Consider the following 18,244-nt stretch of genomic DNA (forward strand, 5'->3'; position numbering starts at 1 on the left):
CAGTAGACTTTGGTTTGATTCCTGGGTTAGGAAGATCCCCTGGAGAAGGGAATGGCTACCCACTCCAGTATTCTGGCCTGGAGAATTCCATGGACTGTATGGTCCATGAGGTTGCAGAGTCAGACACGACTTTCACTTTCATAAAAGCTGTGAATCATGACAGTGGGGCTTAGAGCCAGGATTTGTGGACCACAGAGGCCAACAGAGGCCCAAACCCACTGTCCCTCTCTGCACTGGCCAAAGGGGGTGACTTGGGGAGGTGGGGGCAGCCCAATGGGTTGGACATGGGGCGTGTTTGGGCTTCCCTTCATCAATCAGCAGGATGAGCAGGGATGCTCCAAATGTGGAGGGTGGAGCCCTCGGTAGATGAATGACAAATGGATGGAGGGGCCCCAGCCAAAGTCTTTCTCTTTCCACCAAGCTCTTTGCAGGGGTGGTCTGGGGTGGATGCCATGGACAGTGAGCCTAATCAGGGGCCTCTGGGAAGCAAGGCAGGTCTGGGCATTGAGGGATGTCCCACAGGAAAGTGATTCTGTCAGAGGCATAGAGCAAGTGTATAGAGGCTACCATTTCTCACTTGCTCTAGGTCTAAAGTGAGCACAACTTTTTCTGTAAAGGGCCAGACAGTGTATGTCTAGCTCTTGGGGCACCAGGCGGTCTCTGCTGCTACCACTCAGCCCTCCCTCGTAGAGCAAAGGCCGCCACAGATGGTACTCAATGAATGGGTGTGCCTATGTGCCAACAAAATTTTATTTATAAAAACCAGAGGAGAGCCGGATTTGACTTGAGGGCTGTAGGTTGCAGGGACCTTGACCTGAGGCTGGGGTATTCAATACCATGTACCACATCCCCCGCCTGAATCTGACCTCCCTTGAGGGATCAGATCTAAATATCACCTCTTTAGGATCCTGACAGGTCTCTGTGACCATGGCTTATCTTCCATCTCTGCTCCCTTTCTTGTCCTTTAGGGCACATGTCAAAGCTGTGTTTATGGTGCCTTATGTTTTCATCACTTGCCTGCTTTCCTGAACTCTATAAAACTCCAGAGAAGCAGTGACCTTGCCCCCCTCTTCCTCAGCCACCTCCCAGGTCCTGGCACAGGGCAGCTGACATTTGCCACCTGATAAATTTATCAGACTCCAGCACTGGGCCCAGTGCCTGGATGCCACAGATCCTGTAGGCTCCATGCGGCTGCACAGTCATGGAGTCAGCCTGGTATCTTGGCCCTGGCCTCAGTCCACGATGGCCTGTCCCAAATTACCTCCCCATTTTACGATGTTTCGGAGAGCATAGAGAACAGAGAGCCATCTGCAACCGTGCTGGACCACCTGGGTCAGCCATTCACGCTGCTGCTGTCTGTGGCCCCCTCCTCACCACTGAGGACCGACCACATCCACCAGGCCCTGGGCAAGGTCAGAGGATGCTGACTCACCTGGTCAGTGTTGCAGAATCCCCTGTAGCAGATGGGGAAACTGAGTCCTAGGGGCTTTGTTGAGGGTGCCGGAGGCAGCATCTCTACAAAGGGGTCTGAGAAGCAGGCTGAGGGTGGCAGTGGCTGGGTGGATACTTCATTGGAGGAAATTTGCTCAGGACACAGCACCCTTAAGGATGCCCGTTCTGCAGAAGAAAAACTCAGGCCCTGAGGGGCGCCCTGTCCACGGCCCCCAGGCCCATCTGCTGATGTCTCCTAAATGCCTTCTATCAGCCCTTGGCCCCATGTCCAGCCATGATAGCCCAGCTCACGTCAAAAGCCATCTTTCAAGATGCTCAGTGTTTCCATTCTGCCCTGGTCCCCAGGCTCCCACCTCACCCCATGGTCTGTCCTCCAATCAGGGGTCAGAGGGCACCAGTGAGCAGAGGTGGAGTCAGGCCCCACCTCTTCTCTGCCCACAACTCTCCCAGGCTCCCACTTCCCTGAGGTAAAGGCTCAAGTCTTCCTGCAGCCCACAAGGCCCTGCATGACCTGTCCCATCCCCTCCCTGCCCTCGTCTCCTCCCTCTCTCTCCCTCCCTCCCTCCCCCTTGATCTGTACTCACATGGGGCCACTCAACTGTTCCTCCAAAATACCAGGCATGGGTACTTCCCTGGTGGTCCAGTGGTTAAGACTTGGTGTTTCCATTGCCAGGGGTCACAGGTTTGATCCCTGGTTGGGGAACTAAGATCCCACAAGCTGTGCAGGAGACGAAAGCCAGGCATGGTACTGCCCCAGGGCCTTTGCACTGACTGTGCCCCAAGATGTCCCCATGCCTCACCTTCTCTTCTCCCTCAGGACCTCCTGTTCTTTACCTGACAACTGACATCCCACTTTACATACCGTCTACCTCTCCCACTGCTGTCACACCTGGGTACTGGCTGAATGAGTGACACATTCATGAATACTGGAGGGGGGACAGCCTCACCCCACGTGGACCCTGCTGTCTCACATATGCCCAATGGCTGCCCACCACAAAATACGATCCTTGGCTCAGGTGTCACAAGAACTGGGAAGAGGCTGGAGGGCAGGGGTAGAGGGGCTCGCCCCAGGGAGACCTGAAAGCCTCGGGGACCAGACGTTTGTGTGGACACAAGCTTCAGATGTCCAGCTCTGTAAGGAAACTTCTTCCATCCTGGAGGCAGAAAGCAGGGGCCGTGGGACCAGGCCATGTGTCACCCTTTGGGGAGGAACCATGCCTGTTCCCTCCTGGAGGGGGCACACAGAGCCCACCCCAGCCTGGAGACCGCTGCCCGCCTCCCTGGCACCCACTCAGAAAAGAAGACAAAAGAAGACGCTGCAACCACCTAGAGCTGTAATTCGCAGTGCTCACGAGCCTTTAATTCATTATGAACCTAGAGGCAGGGGAATTAGGCAAAAATACAGCGCATCCTTAATCTCAGGTGGAAAAAAATCAGGGTGGGTGGGGGTTTTTGTTTCTTGCTTTCACACATAGACATAGATATACCTTCATGGGGAAAGCGCGCTCCCCCTTTGCTGCGCCAATGCCTGTCTGCACAAGTGGTCCAGGAACCCACCATGGATGGGGTGGAACCCAGAGGGACTGGCCATGGGGGTGGCCCACCTGCCCGACCCGGAGCCACAGGGGCGTCTGCCTGCTTCTTTTTATTCTCTTTACAATATAAATAGCATTTTCAAACTACATATGAACACAGGGACAGCGCCCCGGGGCAGGGGCCTGCTGCATGCAGAGGGAACCCCCACATTCCGCTGACTCCCCGCACCTCCCGCCGCCCCGCCCGCCCCTGCAGGGCACCTGCCCTTCCCCCCACCAAGGAAGTTTCTCTCCACTTTCCTTACTTGGTTCTCTCTGGCCTGGCAACTGTTAGACCCTCCTTTTTAAACTTAGAAAATCTTTATACAAGCAAATGACGCTTTCAACCCCTCTGCAGGGGACCAGGGGGTGGCTGAGATGTGGTGGGGGGCACCGTTCCTCCCCTAGACCAGGATGAGGAACATGTTTTTCTGCCTGGTAATTCAGCCCACAAGCCTTCCGGGGCAGATTTCCTCCGAGCTGAAAGCCGTGATTCCCTCTTGAGAGCTTTCTCCCCCAGACACACAAATCCACACGTCACAGAGATCATACAGGATGTACCAGCCCCTCGGGGTTGGGAAAGACCCCCTGTACATGAGTGAGCCGCAGCCAGACCCCTGAGGGCCCCCCCCCACGGTCTCAGCTGGGAGATGGTTCTTCCCAGGGGAAGAAGCAAAAGATGGAGCCACCAGAAGAGAGAGCATTTATTTTGCAAAAGGCCACGCAGAGAAGGGGGAGGCCACCAAAGGAGCTGCCAGCCTCCTCCCACTGGGTGCTGACCGCACGGTGCCAGCCGCCCAGACCTTCTCGAACTCACGACTGGGACAGAGTGAGTGACCTGGCACCACCATCAGGGATGCCCAGGCATCCTGCCCTCACCTCCCAGTGCCCCCAGGCCTCACCGCCGCTACAGCGCATCCCCACCGCTCACAGCGAGCGAGACCAGAAAACACGACAAACAAAAAGCTGAGCTGCTTTTATCTTGGGCAGCTCACCGGGTTCTGAGAAAAAAAGACGTTTTGTTTCATTTTGTTTTGTTTTTAAAGCCACAAATCTAGAAAACAACTTTGGGGTGTGATTTTTCCTTTTCTTTCCTTTTTTTTTTCTTGCATTTTTTTTTTTAAACAATAGGTATTTATAGAAAGAACCTCACAAAGGTGATGTATGTACAGAAGTCACAATCTCCACGGCTGCTCAGGAGGCAGGCAATGCAGTAGCACCTTTTACGAGAAGAAGAGCTTACGTGGTTTACGAATCTGGGTCAAGGGGGTGGCGCGTGCACCCCCGCCAGCCCCCCAGAGCCCGCGTGGCCCTGCTCCCTGAGTCCGGGGGTGCGTGTGGCGTCCTGCTCGCTCCTGTCGCCGAGGTAGCCTCTCGGGCTGGGAGGCGAGGACAGGGATTCACAGCAAGCAAACGCCAGGGCCCGCCGCGCCTGCCTTGCTGGGCCGAGGGCTCATGGGTGGCCGGCGGTCCTAGTAGGGGGTTCCGGGCCAGCACTGCGCCTGCAGCAGGCTCTCCATGAAGGCCGGGTAGTCCGCGTTCCGCCCTGAGTCCTCTGCGGCGCGAGGGGTGCCCACCCGAGGGCGCTTGGCGGCCTTCACCTCCTCTCCAGAGAAGACGCTCTCCTGCGGGGCCCCTGTGCTGACCGACTACAGGGGAGCAGACGGTGTGGGGGTTAGTAGGAAAGGGTACGGTGGGCGGAGATCTGTGTCCCCCAAGGTCCAGTCCTATGCTGAAGTCCCGCCCCACCACAGCACGATGGTGTCAGGGGTGATGAGGTCATGAGAGAGCAGCCCTTGAGAACAGGATCAGTGCCCTTATAAAGGGACCGCTGAGAGCGCCCTCTCTCTCTCCACCACGTGAGGACACAGAAGGCAGGTGTCTGTAAACCAGGGTCTGCCCTCACCAGACCCTGAACCTGCTGGTGCCTTGATCTTGGACTTCCAGCTTCCAGAATCCTGCGAGATTGTTTAAGTTGTCCAGCGTGGTATAGCAGCCAGAATGGACTGAAATACAGGCTGTGCTTGGGGGCCTGGCTGGAAGGCCAATGCCCTTGCTGCCCTGCTGGAGGCCAGTGGTCCTTGGCTGCTGGGGAGGGCCCCTCCTGCCTCTGCCTGAACCCCCATCCTGCAAGTGATTCCCCATGCAGGCAGGGTAGGGGCCTAGCCTCCCAGCCACTGGCCCCCTAGCAGGGTGGGAGCCCTGCCCTCCACAGAACGTGGGAGGCAAGGCCTGGCTGCACACAGGCCGTTGGTCTGCCTGGCAGTTCCTGTTCGTCCCCCAGGGAACCTTGCATCTGGGACCCCCAAAAGCTCTGACTCGGCTCTTCCACCCACAGCCACAGCCACTGATCCTCAAAAGTCTGCCTCTGGGTTAAACCCGAAAGAAAGAAGATGGCGAAAAGTCGTGAGAAAAGGCCAGTTTCTCTTGTTCCCTTTTGCATTGCAACGTGCAGCTGCGATCCACGCTCAGGAGCTGCTGTCTCCTCCTCACTGGCCGGGCCGACCCTCCCACTGCCCCACCTGCCTCAAAACCAGTCAAGGCCAAGGTGGGACGTCAAGGTCGCCTGGACAGGTCACTCCCCAAGGCAGCTGGGCCCCCACCCCCACCCCAACTCTTGGCCACTTACCAGCCGGGACCGGACCCTCTTGGGGAGCTCCTCGTCCAGGGTGAAGATGTCACCACGCTTCACCGTCAGCTGGGACCCGTCCTCGAACTCCACCTGCCAAGGGGATGCAGTTCAGCTCGTGGCCCACCCGGCCCAGCCCCATACCCACCCACTCACGGTCAGCTTGCAGGGTGACCACTGGGTAAACAGCACAGGGTCACCTGCCATTGTCTTTGTCGCTGGGATAGGGGGTGATTTTTCTTCTAAGATTTCACACGTCAATAACTTTTCTTCCACGATCATGAGAAAAAACTCACAACCAACTTGATTGTTTTTAAAAAATCCAGGGCACTGAATTGTACATTTAAAAAATGATGAAAGCAGTAAATTTCGTTAAGTATATTCTACCACACACACACAAAATCGAGAAGACATCTCCAAGGGGGAAAATATGGGACAGTTAGAAGGCCTTCCCGCCTGCACTGACCTCAGAGGCTAACTCCACAGTCCCCAAAGGACCCTGCTGAGGGCCCCACCCCAGCCCATAGCCGGCAAACAGGACCCCCTCACCTGGTAGATGTGACTGGTCACAGAAGAAATGAATTTGGCCCTGTAGAGGTTGCCATCAGTCCACCGGAGCTCCACGAACTCGCCCTCGGGTGGCGGGCCCAACCGGGCACAGTCTCTACTCTGTGGAGGGAAGGATGGGATGGGGTGAGGTGCGCCCTTGGCCTCGGTCACCACGCTGGCCTGGGCTAAGAAAGGTCCCATTTGGTAGAAAGGTCCCAACCAGAAGAAGGCGGTGCTCTCAGCTTAAACTGTCAGGGCGAGCTGTGGGTGGGTGCCCAGGGGTCTGCTGCCACCCTTGCCCTGGGGCCCACCCTCCTGCAGGCAGAACTTTCCAGCAGGAGATTCCCGTGAGGAACTGGGCCACCCCCCAGCATCCTAAGGGCAATGCCTGCCCGGCGCCTGTGCCGCCCCCTGCCCCGCCCCTCACTGCTCACAGTGATGCTCTCTGGATACAGGTTGTCGCTATAGGACCCGTCATCAAAGTTCACTTCATAGAAGGTCTGCGTGGTGGTGCCGATGACGCGGCACCGGTAGTAAAGCCCATTGCGGTTCTTGGTGATGACCACCTGGCCTAAGGACACGGCCCTCATGACCTGGACCTGAGGGTGGAGGGGATGTCAGAACACAGCGGGACAGAGGGGCAGGGGAACAGACTGGGGGGGGCAGGTGGGCACTCACGTTGTGGCCCCCTGACTTGTGCTTGAAGCAGGTGATGGAGACGACGTAGGGCCAGTCGTCCGGCTCCATGAGGACACCGGCGGCATGGGCGCAGGTCACATGGAAGGAGGTGGAGCAGTGCTCGCAGGAGCACTGGATGCAGGCGCCCGACACCTTCTTCATCCGTTTCCGGCAGTACACACATTTCTGTGGGGACACGACAGTGGGAATGGGGCTCTGGCTGGTACCTCTGCCCCCTGGGGCTGGGAGCCCCTGCACTACTGGGCCCCTAGGTCTATCTCCTGGGAGTGACTCTGAAACCTGAAGCTGAAGTGCAGTGGCCTGGCCCCATGGAGGGGTCATCCTGGGAGAGTCTTGACCACCCCAGGCCCACCAACCCAGCCTGCAGCTGGCCCCCAGGAGCATCTTTAGACCTCTTTTCCACCAGCTCCTCCACATAGCTGCCTGAACAGGCACCTTGCTACCACTTAGAGGGACCCTGAAAACGGGACGCTCAGTGAGAGAAGCAGACACAGAAAGACAGTGTGTGATTCCACTGATGGGAAACATCCAGAATAGGCCAATCCACAGAGACAGGCAGTGGGGTTACGGGTTTTCAGGGGCTGGGGAGGGGTTGGCAGTCACCCAATGCAGGGGGGTTTCTTTCTGTGGTGATGGAATGTTCTGGAACTAGCTAGAGATGATGGTTATCTAAATCTGTGAATGTAGTTAAAGCCACTGAAATGGGGATAAAAAAAACACAAAAACATAATGGGAGATTTTATCTTAATTTTGAATGAAAGATGCTGCAGTGTAGCCCTTCATAAGGAGAGGCAGGGAGCCCACACTGTGGGAACACCCGTCTGGGCGACCTGCTCTGCTGGGCATCAGCTCCCAAGCCATCGACACTGTGCCCAGGCCCACACCCTGCCGCCACTCAGCAGCCACCTGCCGATGACTCTGGGCATTTAATAAGCCGGCCTTTATCGCTCTGTAAACCATGTTCAAAAGCCAGAGAAGCCCCACAGCAAGGGTGCTGCAGGAGTTTAGCCCGGTGCCGATCGATGGCAATGAGATCTCATTATTAAACTGTCGATCCCTGATTCTCCAGCTGGCCTGTGGCGGGGGGAGGGAGACACATGACATGGCCCTTGAGAACTGGGCTCCGCACCAGAAGGCAGAAACCCCACAGCCAAGGCCCGGGAGAAATCTGACAGTGTGGCCGGTGGTGGCAGCTCGTTACTCTGAGTCTCCACGTCATGAGGAAAGTGGGCTAGGCCCCCATGGGGCCGTCTGCCAGGGGGTGAACTCAGGGCTGCCTTAAGGGTGAGTCCTGTGTCTGGATCTCCCTCATTGGAGGCTGTGAGGTGGGGGCAGGAGATGGGGGGTGAGGGGATGGTACAGGATGGACCGTGGGAGAAGGCTGAGGGCCACAGCTGGTGTGTCATCAGCCATAGAGGCCGCAAGGCACAGTCTTACGTCTCGGGCCTTTCCCCCCTCAAGCCATTCCTCACCGCCCCTTGCCTTTCTGCCAATTTTGGCAGACATCCACCTTCCCTCCCATCAAGATGTGACACCTCAAGGCACAGCGGAGGAGAAGGACAGAGCTGGTTTGAGCACCTGCCCTGACAGCCTCATTTCTACTGCCCCCTAAGCTAATCTGGGCTGGTGAGGGGGTGAGCCCCAGGCTCAGGCTACCAGCCGGCTGGGGCAGCCACCACTCACCAGGACTAGCAGCCAGAGAATCCTGGGGACAGAAAGATGGGCGGATGACCAGGCGTGACTGTTCCCTAAGCCTGCGGCTGGCATGTGGCCCCAGAAAAGCAGGTGGGCGGCCGGGCAAGCAGGAGTTAACTGCCGGCTTCCTTGTGAGGCTCCATTAGGCAGTACAAGCAAGCTCTCGTGTAAAAAGATTTTTAATTCATCGTTACAAGTGCCGGTAATGAAGAGGCTGCAAGCTGGAAATGTCAGATGATCCATAAAGCGTCTGGGAGGGAGGATCTATCTGGCGCCATGCACCACGCCATCACTCCACCTGAATAATGAGGCCTCTGCCGCCCGCGTTCCTGGAGGAATTACTGCCGCTGTGGCCTCTTCCTAACACCCATCCTAACCAGGCAGCGCTGGCACTGGCCTGAGCCCAGTGTTTCCTGACCAGGCCCCTTCCCCTCCCACATGGCTCCCGCCGGCCACCTACTCTGCCCTGCCCGGAGGCCCCGCACCTAGGGGCTCCAGGGTGGTGCCTCTGAGCCTTCACTTGGGCCTCCTCACCAAGCTCACCAATTGCAGCCCTGTTTCTCTGCCTCCTGCCCGCTGGAGGCCTGGAAGAACCTCTGTACCCAGGCCCTGTCCTAGGCAGCTGGGAAATAAATCAGGCAAGAAGAACAGCCAGAATGCTGTCCATACCCCTGGCCAATGACCCATCTCCTGGGCCATAAGACACATCCCACTCCCCACGTGTCCCCCACAAGGCCACCCTGCAGACTCATAGGTGGTGATGACCTGAGAGCAGGCACTGGTGCTCAGATGGCATGATCAGCACTTCCCGCTGTGGCCCAGTTCATGCTCCCCATGCAGGGATTGTTAGCAGCCCCATTTTATGGAGAAGAAGACTGAGCATGGAGAGGTCAAGGAATCTTTCTGGAGTCACACAGCTGGCTGGTAGCAGAGCTGAGAATGAAAGCCAGTGTTTGCTTACTGACTATGGCCCACTGCCCCAAAGACTCCCCCAGATCAGGGGAGGGTGGGGAGACATCAGCAAGAGCCGGAAGAGTGAAACTTGCAAGACCACTCCTGCCCAAGGATGGCTGTGCTCCTTAGAGGAGCCAGAGACAGTGTTCCCACAGCTCAGGAGCAAAAAAACGCAAAAAAGCCCAGTTTAAAAATGGGCAAAGGATTTGCCTAGACATTTCTCTAAGAAAACATACAGATAGCCAACAGGTATGTAAACAGATGTCAACATCAGTAATTATCTAGGAAGTGCAAACCAAAACCACCTGTTAGAATGGCCACCATCAAGAAGACACGAGATAACAAGTATTGGCAAGGGCAGAGAGAAAAGGGAACCCTCACGCACTGTTGGTCAGAACCCACACTGGTGTAGCTGCTATGGAACAAAGTATGGTGGTTCCTCAAAAAGTTAAAAACAGAACTACCATATGATCTGGCAATTCCACTCATGGGTCTTTTGCTGAAGGAAACAAGGTCACTATCTTGAAAAGATATCTGCACCCCCATGTTCACTGCAGCACCGGTTACAACAGACATGACCTGGAGACAACCTAAGCATCCGTGGAGAGACAACGGATGAAGAAGGCGTAGTGTAGAAACACAATGGAATGTTACTCGGCCATGAAGAAGAAGGAAATCCTGCCATCTGCAGCAACACAGATGGTCACTGAGGACATTATGCTCAGTGAAATAAGCGAGTCACCTGCTGCGAATCTCCATGTCCATGAGGAAGCGAAAACAAACTTACAGAAGCAGAGAGGAGAGGTGGTTTCTGGGGCTGAGGGAGGGGAAACTGGCAGCTGCTATTTAACGTGCGTGAATTTTCAGTTATGCCTGATGAAGACCTTCTTGGCTATTATGTTCTTAAAATTCTATTTGGCCACTGATTGCAAGTTAAGCAAGAAAGAACTGCTCCTTTTCCGGTAAGTGGCCTGAGGTGACCCCTAAAAATGGTGCACTATTCACTCGACCCAGAAAACCCCACAAAATCATGCAAATCAAGAGGTTCAAATCTTCGTGTTCACTTTAAGAACACTCGTGAAACTGCCCAGGCCATAAAGGGTATGCATATCCGAAAAGCCACCAAGTATCTGAAGGATGTCACTTTAAAGAAGCAATGTGTGCCATTCCGTCGTTACAACGGTGGAGTTGGTAGGTGTGCACAGGCCAAACAGTGGGGCTGGACACAGGGTCGGTGGCCCAAAAAGAGTGCTGAATTTTTACTACACATGCTCAAAAATGCAGAGAGTAATGCTGAACTTAAGGGCTTAGATGTAGATTCTCTGGTCATTGAGCACATCCAAGTGAACAAAGCCCCCAAGATGCGGTGCAGGACTTACAGAGCTCACGATCGGATCAACCCCTACATGAGCTCTCCCTGTCACATTGAGATGATCCTTACTGAAAAAGAACAGATTGTTCCTAAACCAGAAGAGGAGGTTGCACAGAAGAAAAAGATATCCCAGAAGAAACTGAAGAAACAAAAACTTATGGCCCAGGAATAAATGGCCGCAAAAAATAAATGCAAATAAAAGTAAAAAAAGAAAAGAAAGAAAGAAAGAACTGGGCAGAGCGCCGGTGGCTTTCTCTGTGTAAAAATAGTAAATGGAGCCACGGAGAGGCACCCCCTGCCTACTCAAAGAGTAACTTGCTGGCCACACTGAAACCGCCTCCTGGCCCCGCGGCAGCTACCCCAACACCCTGGGGGCAGCACTCAAGGGCCCCTACCAGCTTCCACCGCTGCTCGGGAATGCCGCTGATGTCCACGGGGTGGCGCTCCATCACGTTCAGGAACCGCACTTCTGGGACGGCGATGGCGCAGATCACGTGGACCCACCTGGGGGAGGAGCGGAAGGGGTCAGGGGTCACGGGTGCGCCCTGTCCCCTCTAGGGTCATCTCAAAGCCAGGGGCACGGGCCTGCCAAGCTGACAGGACCTCATCTGCTCCTGCCGGTCCTGCCTCTGCCCCGAGTCGCCCCTCAGGTACCCCCGTCCCCTAGAATAAGAGGCCATTCCACCCACCTCCGGTCGGTTGTCATCTGCAGGGCGCCTCCCCGGAGGTTGCACAGGCAGCACTCCTGCGGGGACCAGACAACTCGTTGAGGGGTGTGCAGGGCGGGACCGCCCGCCTGCTGCTCCGGAATCTGCTCCGGCCCCCGCCAGCGGTCCTTACATTTCACTAGCGGCCACCGAAGCGATGGGCTCCACCCGAGACCCAAGGAGGTGAGGCAGCCAGCCCAAGGTCTCCCCGCGGGATCGGGCGAGCCCGGGGCCCAGGCCCGGCTCCCCCACGGGCCGCGCCGGCTTTCAGAGCACCACCCCAGCTGCAGGGGCGAGTTACCGCAGTCCAGGCGTGGGCCGTGCACCGGGAACACGTCCAGCCTTCGTTGACCAGCTCCGGGCGGATGCCGTAACAACCTAGAAGACAGGGCAAGCGCGTCTGTTACCAGGGCTGCGGGCAGGCTGTCAAAGCCCGGCGGGGGAAGGGCGGGGGGGTTCTGGATACAGTAACTGTGCTCACCACCTGCTCGGCCTCAATCCGGACCACTAAACACAGAGCCCCAGAAAGTCTGGAAAGGGATGGGGAAGCACAGCGGGCTCCCCGCCACCCCTGCCGCCAGAGCTCCTCCAGGTTTGGAGGCTCTGCCTGGCCCTTGCCCCCTACCCCGGTCTGGGAGGAGCTGAGAGGGCAGCAAGGGGGCCTTGGGAGTAGGCAGTTCAGAACCCATTGCTTCTGAAAGCACAGTGAGAGGCTCTGGAGTTACCCAGGGAGTTGGCTGTGGGATGTGGCTGGGTTCACAGATAGGGAGGGGGAATGGAGGAGGGGTGGAGGGCCATGCCCCAGGGCCCTGCCTCATCAGCACTGCCACCCAGCAATACTGCAGGGACCCTCAAGCAGCTGGGGCTTGTTGCCCACCAAACAGGGGCTCTGAAGTCTGAAGGGGCCATCAACCAGTACCAACGGGTCCCCAGGGAAACTCCAGGAGAGAGCAGGACAGCAGGAAGGGGGCTCTGTGTCCTCACCGAGGCCCTGAGGGCCAGCAAGGCACCCGACAGGCCCCTGCTCTGTCCCCTGGGCCCTCAGCCGAGGTCAGACCCGGGGTGTGGTCTCAGGTCCTGGAGGAAGTGGGGGCTCCCCCTCTGTCCAGTGCCAGGTCCCAAAGGAGACACCTGTGCTGAGCCTTCTGTCTCCTAAGCCTTCTCTCCACTGACGTAGCTGGGCAGGGCCCCTCGAGGGAAGCAGGGTGGTGGGCTCTGCTGCTGCCACCCGCTGTTGCCCCCCCCAACACCCAGGGAGCATGTCTTATAGCCATACCCCAGCCAGGAGACAAAGCCAGCTCTGGGCAGGCCTTGGCAGGGGCAGGCGCCAGACAGAGATGTATGGCCAGCTTCCTCCACAGGCCACACCAAAATCAAGCATCTCCAGGAAGCTTTCTCCCCATCCTGTACCACAATCTGATGTTCGCCACCCTCTTCCACCCAAGAAGGGAACAGACATCCATCTTCCTGTCTCTGGTAGGTCGGGCTTTCAGGATTTGTGGGGGAGGTGGTGGTGGTGGGGGATCACCGACAGCAGAGATAAATCAGACCCCTGGACCTCTGCAGAATCTCAGCTTTGCCATCAATTCCAGCCTCAGCCCCAAGGCACAGCATTTAAAAGCATCACAGCCCCTGACGGGGACCCAATCTGCTGCCCCCTCAGACCCTGGGAGGGGAGGGCAGGCCACAGTGGAACCTTCCAGAAGGAAGTGTTAGGCAGGCCTACCTTGACTGGGGGGCAGCAGGACGTCTGCCCCCCAAGGCTGGAGACCCTGATCCCATGACACCAGGTCCTGCCATATGCCGGAAGCAGCAGCCAGAGGGAGGGGCGGCCCTGCCCCGCAGACACTCTGCCCCCTGCAGCCCCCCAGGTGTGGCCCAGCACTCACTGGCGTGGACCTGCAGGCAGCACTTGGCACAGGCGATCAGCGGGCTGGTCCCGTCGTCGCCGATGTAGGAGTTAGCGGGGAGTGGCTCCGTGTTCTCCCCGCTGGCCGTAAAACACATCTCGGGGATCAGCGGCCGTGTCTTCAGGCCACTTCTGGAAGGTGGTATGGCCGAGGGGCCCTCCCCGGGGGCGGCCTGGGGAGCCTCCTTCTCAGTCTGCAGGGACTGCAGGAAGGGACGCCTTCAGCAGAGAACCCAGCCTGGGGCAGGCAGGACCTCCAGCCCCAGCGCAGTCCTACCAGGACACCTGTGGCTGCCCCACCACAAGTTTCCCCAGCCCCCAGCCCTGCTTCAGAAGCCCCCTGAGAGATCCTCTTCTAGACGGGCAGATCCTGTCCCACCCACCCGCAAGCTCTCCCACTTAGAGTTATGTCCAGACCCAGCACAGACGCCACCCTGCAGTCCTTGACCGGCTTGCCCCCACTGCCCTGGGCTTGCTCTGCTCCAGCCACAGGGGCCTCCTCGCTGTCCCTCCCCAACACCCCAAATGCCAGGCTGGGTCCTGCCCCAGGGCCTTTGCACGTGCAGTTCCCACTGCCTGGGGTGCTCATCCCTCGCTCACGTGACCAGCAGTCCCCAAGCCTTTGCCCACTGTCAGCCTTGTGGTCCTGACCATCACCTGATGCCATGTTACCTGTGTATCTAAACTTATGACTTGCAGGCCATGACAGCTGTACCCCAGTCCCCCAAGCCCCCTAGATCCAATCAGATGAAGAGCCTGTAATGAAAAATCCAGCAACACTGGGCCTGTCACAGGATGGCAGGGCTCCCAGACGAGCCTCCCCAGCACCCCCAGAGTGAGGGGAAGACTCTGCCCACCTCAAGAAGAAGGAAAGTGGTCACCAGGACCACTGGTCTGATGCACTGTATGTGCGTGTATGGCGGGGGTGAGCCCACCTTGGATGAGGGGACTGGCTAGTTTCCAAACAGGCACAACATCCAGCCACAGCTCTTCCCATGACATGGGACGAGCAGATCCTGGCCCTGATGCTGAGGGCTGTGGCCATGGAGGCCTGCCAGAACCGTGGGCATGATTAAGTTCAGTCACGATGCTTCACTTAGCCACTGGAATTAAGGAGATGCACCTCTTAAGTGGACGTTCCCAGCGCTGATGCTAGCAGCACCGAGGAGGTCACGCCTGGAGAAGATGTCCGATGGTACATCTTACTTGTTTCCACCAGGTGTTGAATCGCTTAGGGATGGCAGGTTCCGGCCGCTCAGAGCAGCAGGGCCCTGGAGACAGGCATGCCACCCCAGCATGGTGCACAGACCTCAGTCAGCCCAACTAATGCATGGAAAACATCTGGCACTAGGCTAGGAGCTGGGGATCACAAAGCAAGTGAGATCTGATTCTGTCCTCCAGGGCTGATAAACAGAGGGCAGGAGCAAAAGCAGAGGTGGGCCCGAGTCAGCCAGGGACAACAGATCCAGGAAGGCTTCCTGGAAGAGATGGCAAGTGGGATGGAACCAAAGAATGTACAGAAATCCATCTGGCCAGGCAGGGGGCTGGGTGGGTACGTGGGAGATGCTGGGGGACGGCACAGGGCATGCTATGTGGGGGTGGGGGCAGATGTCACAGGAGAGGATGGCTGTGGGGCACATGGAGAGGCCGAGGACTGGGCATTTCCATCTGGGCCGTGCGTAGCTGTGGTGAGATGCTAACAGGAAGGGCAGGAGGCAGGCAACAGTCAGGGCCAGGGAGGGACCCAGGGCAGGAAACAGGTGAAGAAGGAAACCTGGCAGCAGAGGGTTCAGGGCAGAATGTGGGGGGAGGCCAGGTTCACGACTTGGGAACTCAGGACAGAGTGGGGGCTATGACTGGGCCAGGCCACACGGGGAGTCTGCCTGGCTCCAGCCCACCGTCACCAGTGCCATGCTGCTCGGGCTTCCAGACCCCTGCTCACCACACAGGCCCTTTCCTGGCTCCACTCCTGGGCCCTGGGGTCAGGCTGAGGGCCTCTCAGAGAACAGCACTCCCTGCATGCGAATCCTCTTTGATGCCTGTGAGTAAGCTGCCTTCTAGTGAAACTCAGACCCCAGACTGTCCCCGTAGCCCTTACTGGGGCTTTAGCTTCACGTCCCGCCAGCCAGACTGTCCCCTGAGCCCACTGTGGCCCCCAAAGCAATGGGTTCTTGGTCCCCAACACCCTCTCTTCAGAGGGCAAGGGCTGGCTTCCGGCGGAGCGCCCACGGGAGCAGGGGGACACTCCTGGCTTGCTGTGGACCTGGGGTCCCACGGTGCCAGCCCACCTGGCTGTACGGGTAGAAAAGAGTGCAGATGGCGCAGTAGGGCTCTGTCAGGGCAGCTGCCGTGTTGAACTTCCTCTCGGCCTGGAAGTTGGATGCCTTGTTCTTCCACTGCAGTGACAGCAACGACCTCAAGGCCTCAGGGTCACCCACGTCCTCGTCCCCAGAGAAAGGGAAGGCTTCTGGAGTAAAGGGGGGTGGGGAGGGGCGTCAGCACTGAGAACCCCACCCTGCCCAGTGGGGACAGGACGCAGGGTGGTAGGACCGTGGCAGGGGGCACCAACCCCTGGAAGTCGAGTGGGGACACCGTCGCCCCCACGTCTTTTAAGACGGAGGCCACCAACAGACGCCCATCCTGCTCAGCCTGCTGTCTGTCCCAGGCAGGCCTCTGCTGGCCGTAGGTCCCGGCTGGCTGTCCCCAAGCCCCCAGGGCCACTCCTGCGTTCCCTGAGGACACTGGGCCACCGTCTACCCTGGTCTGTGTTGGTGGTCCCCAGGGACCCGCCCAAGAAGCAAGGTGCTCATGTATGGGGCCTGGGAGCTGTAGAATAGGCAGGGGACACTTCAGCCCTGAGGCATTTGGGGAGAGGGTCTGATGCTGCGCGGGGCACTGGGGTGGGAATGAGCAGGCTGGATGGGCGGGTGGCAGAGGAAGGCGGGGCAGGGACCCAACAGAGCCAGGGACACCCTCACTCACCCTCGTCACTCGAGGCCTCCTGCTTGACCACGGACAGCGGGGACCGGGTGGGCGGCCTGCCCAGGGGGTGGCGCCGGCTCTTCTTGATCTCCATTTTCAACTTGGAAAAGGTGGACGGATTCTAAAATAGCACAGGAGGGCTCTGAGGGGGCAGCTCTGTGGCCAGAAGCAGGGACTGCTCACTGGGGCTGGAGCCCGGTTCCAAAGGACCCCAGAGTCCCAGCGGGGGCAGGAGACCCCAGAAAAGTGCAGCCCAGATCCGTGGTGGTTGCTAAACCACATCTGTGTCACTGGCCTCCAGGATGGGAACCACAGGGCCCATTTGGGACAAGCGAGGCCATGGTTGGCACAAGGGGGTGGGGGACCCCCCCGGCCAGTATCCACTGCCCCTTTACCTGCCCCTCACTGGCTCTGCTCTCCTCCTCGGGCCCCGTCAGCTCCATGGGAGTGGCCTGTTCCTTCCAGGTGGGGCCTTTCTGGGCAAAGTGCTCTGAGGCCTGCTGGCAGGACACGCGGCCCTTGTTGCCGCTAGGGCCAGGCCGAGGTACCACATACAGCATGGGGATGACAGGGCGCGGCTTTGCCTCTGGCTCCTCGCCGGGGGCCTTGGGGGGCACCACATTGAGGGGTGGTGGCAGGGGGCTCTCCTCGGGGGCCGATCCCGGGATCTGCAGCAAGGGCGCCTCCTCAGTGAACTGGGTGGACAGGGGCGGCGGCAGCAGCGGGTGGAGGGGGTGCGGGGAGCCGTAGCTCTTCTTCTTCCGGTCACTCTTGGCCTTGGCCAGCCGCAGCTTGCCCCTTCCATCCTCTGTGGGGACAGGAGAGAGATGAGTCAAGAGGCAGGGACGGGGAGCATGCCAGGGGTCAGTGGCCAGGAGCCCCCTTCCAGCCCCCTTGCCTGAGACAGGCCACCCTCCCCAACCCTGCCCAAGGAACCTGGGCTTTGGGCAGCCCCACCTGCAACCAGGTCCCCTGCCAGGCAGCCTAGCCGGAAGCAGCGGCACCCTAGCCATGGAGTTCTGCCCCGGGCCCAGGGAACCTTCTGGAAGAGCACCGTGTGGGGTCCTCACACGGGGCACCGAGTCGAGCTGTCGGCGAGTAGCTGGGGAAAGACCCACTCTAAAGGTCCTTCCAAAGGGGAGGGGGCAGAAGCAGGATACGTTTTTTCTATACCTGGGTTTTCCCTATTTCTATGACTAACGCACACAGCTGGTAGAATTTTTTAAAAGCAAAACTTTAAACAAGTGGTTCCATGTGTGGGGGACAGTAGTGTCCTCAGGGCCCAGAACACCCTTTGGCCCCTGAGGGCCAGCACTGGGAGGGCTTCCTGACAGGTGACAGGGTGGGGAGGGAGGTGGGCAGGCAGTGTCTTCAGCAGCATTTTAATTCGGGGCCACAATGGGTATGCAGCTCCTCAAATAAACGGAGCTGAACGGTGTGGTCGGAGGAGTCACAGCCCCCAAGAACACCCACACCATAGCCCCAGGACCTGAGGACGTGGAACCAGACACTGGCAGTGGGGACTCTACAGACACGGTGAGCCGAGGATCCCGAGGTGGACCCCACCTACTAACAGGGATCCTCAAAAGCAGAGGATCCCGCTGTGCTCAAGGAGATGCTGGGCTGCTGGCTGTGAGGATGGAGGGAGAGGCTGTGAGCCAGGGAGGCGGCGTCTCTGGAAAAGGCAGGAGCCGTGCTCCCTGGAGCCTCCGGAGGGACTAG

The 18,244-nt window shown here is 58.3% G+C and overlaps 1 protein-coding gene across 4 annotated transcripts in view; it reads right to left on the reverse strand.

Moving 5' to 3' along the window:
- Nucleotides 1-2,785: 2,785 nt before the first annotated feature.
- KDM4B (lysine demethylase 4B) overlaps nucleotides 2,786-18,244 on the reverse strand; it is a 119,981-nt gene continuing 104,522 nt past the window's right edge. For all 4 annotated transcript variants that reach the window (XM_081499627.1, XM_081499625.1, XM_081499626.1 and 1 more), the window contains 12 exons: nucleotides 16,918-17,330; nucleotides 16,523-16,643; nucleotides 15,829-16,007; nucleotides 13,521-13,743; nucleotides 11,933-12,009; nucleotides 11,614-11,669; nucleotides 11,320-11,428; nucleotides 6,883-7,068; nucleotides 6,639-6,803; nucleotides 6,205-6,324; nucleotides 5,656-5,748; nucleotides 2,786-4,675 (listed from right to left, as the gene is read on the reverse strand). In XM_081499627.1, the coding sequence (XP_081355753.1) occupies nucleotides 4,499-4,675; nucleotides 5,656-5,748; nucleotides 6,205-6,324; nucleotides 6,639-6,803; nucleotides 6,883-7,068; nucleotides 11,320-11,428; nucleotides 11,614-11,669; nucleotides 11,933-12,009; nucleotides 13,521-13,743; nucleotides 15,829-16,007; nucleotides 16,523-16,643; nucleotides 16,918-17,330 (1,919 nt within the window). In that variant the 3' untranslated portion in view covers nucleotides 2,786-4,498. The remainder of the gene's footprint in view (nucleotides 4,676-5,655; nucleotides 5,749-6,204; nucleotides 6,325-6,638; nucleotides 6,804-6,882; nucleotides 7,069-11,319; nucleotides 11,429-11,613; nucleotides 11,670-11,932; nucleotides 12,010-13,520; nucleotides 13,744-15,828; nucleotides 16,008-16,522; nucleotides 16,644-16,917; nucleotides 17,331-18,244) is intronic.

This window comes from Giraffa tippelskirchi, chromosome 6 (assembly GCF_054371585.1).
Source record: "Giraffa tippelskirchi isolate mGirTip1 chromosome 6, T2T-mGirTip1v1.2.pri, whole genome shotgun sequence".
Taxonomy (NCBI): Eukaryota; Metazoa; Chordata; class Mammalia; order Artiodactyla; family Giraffidae; genus Giraffa; species Giraffa tippelskirchi.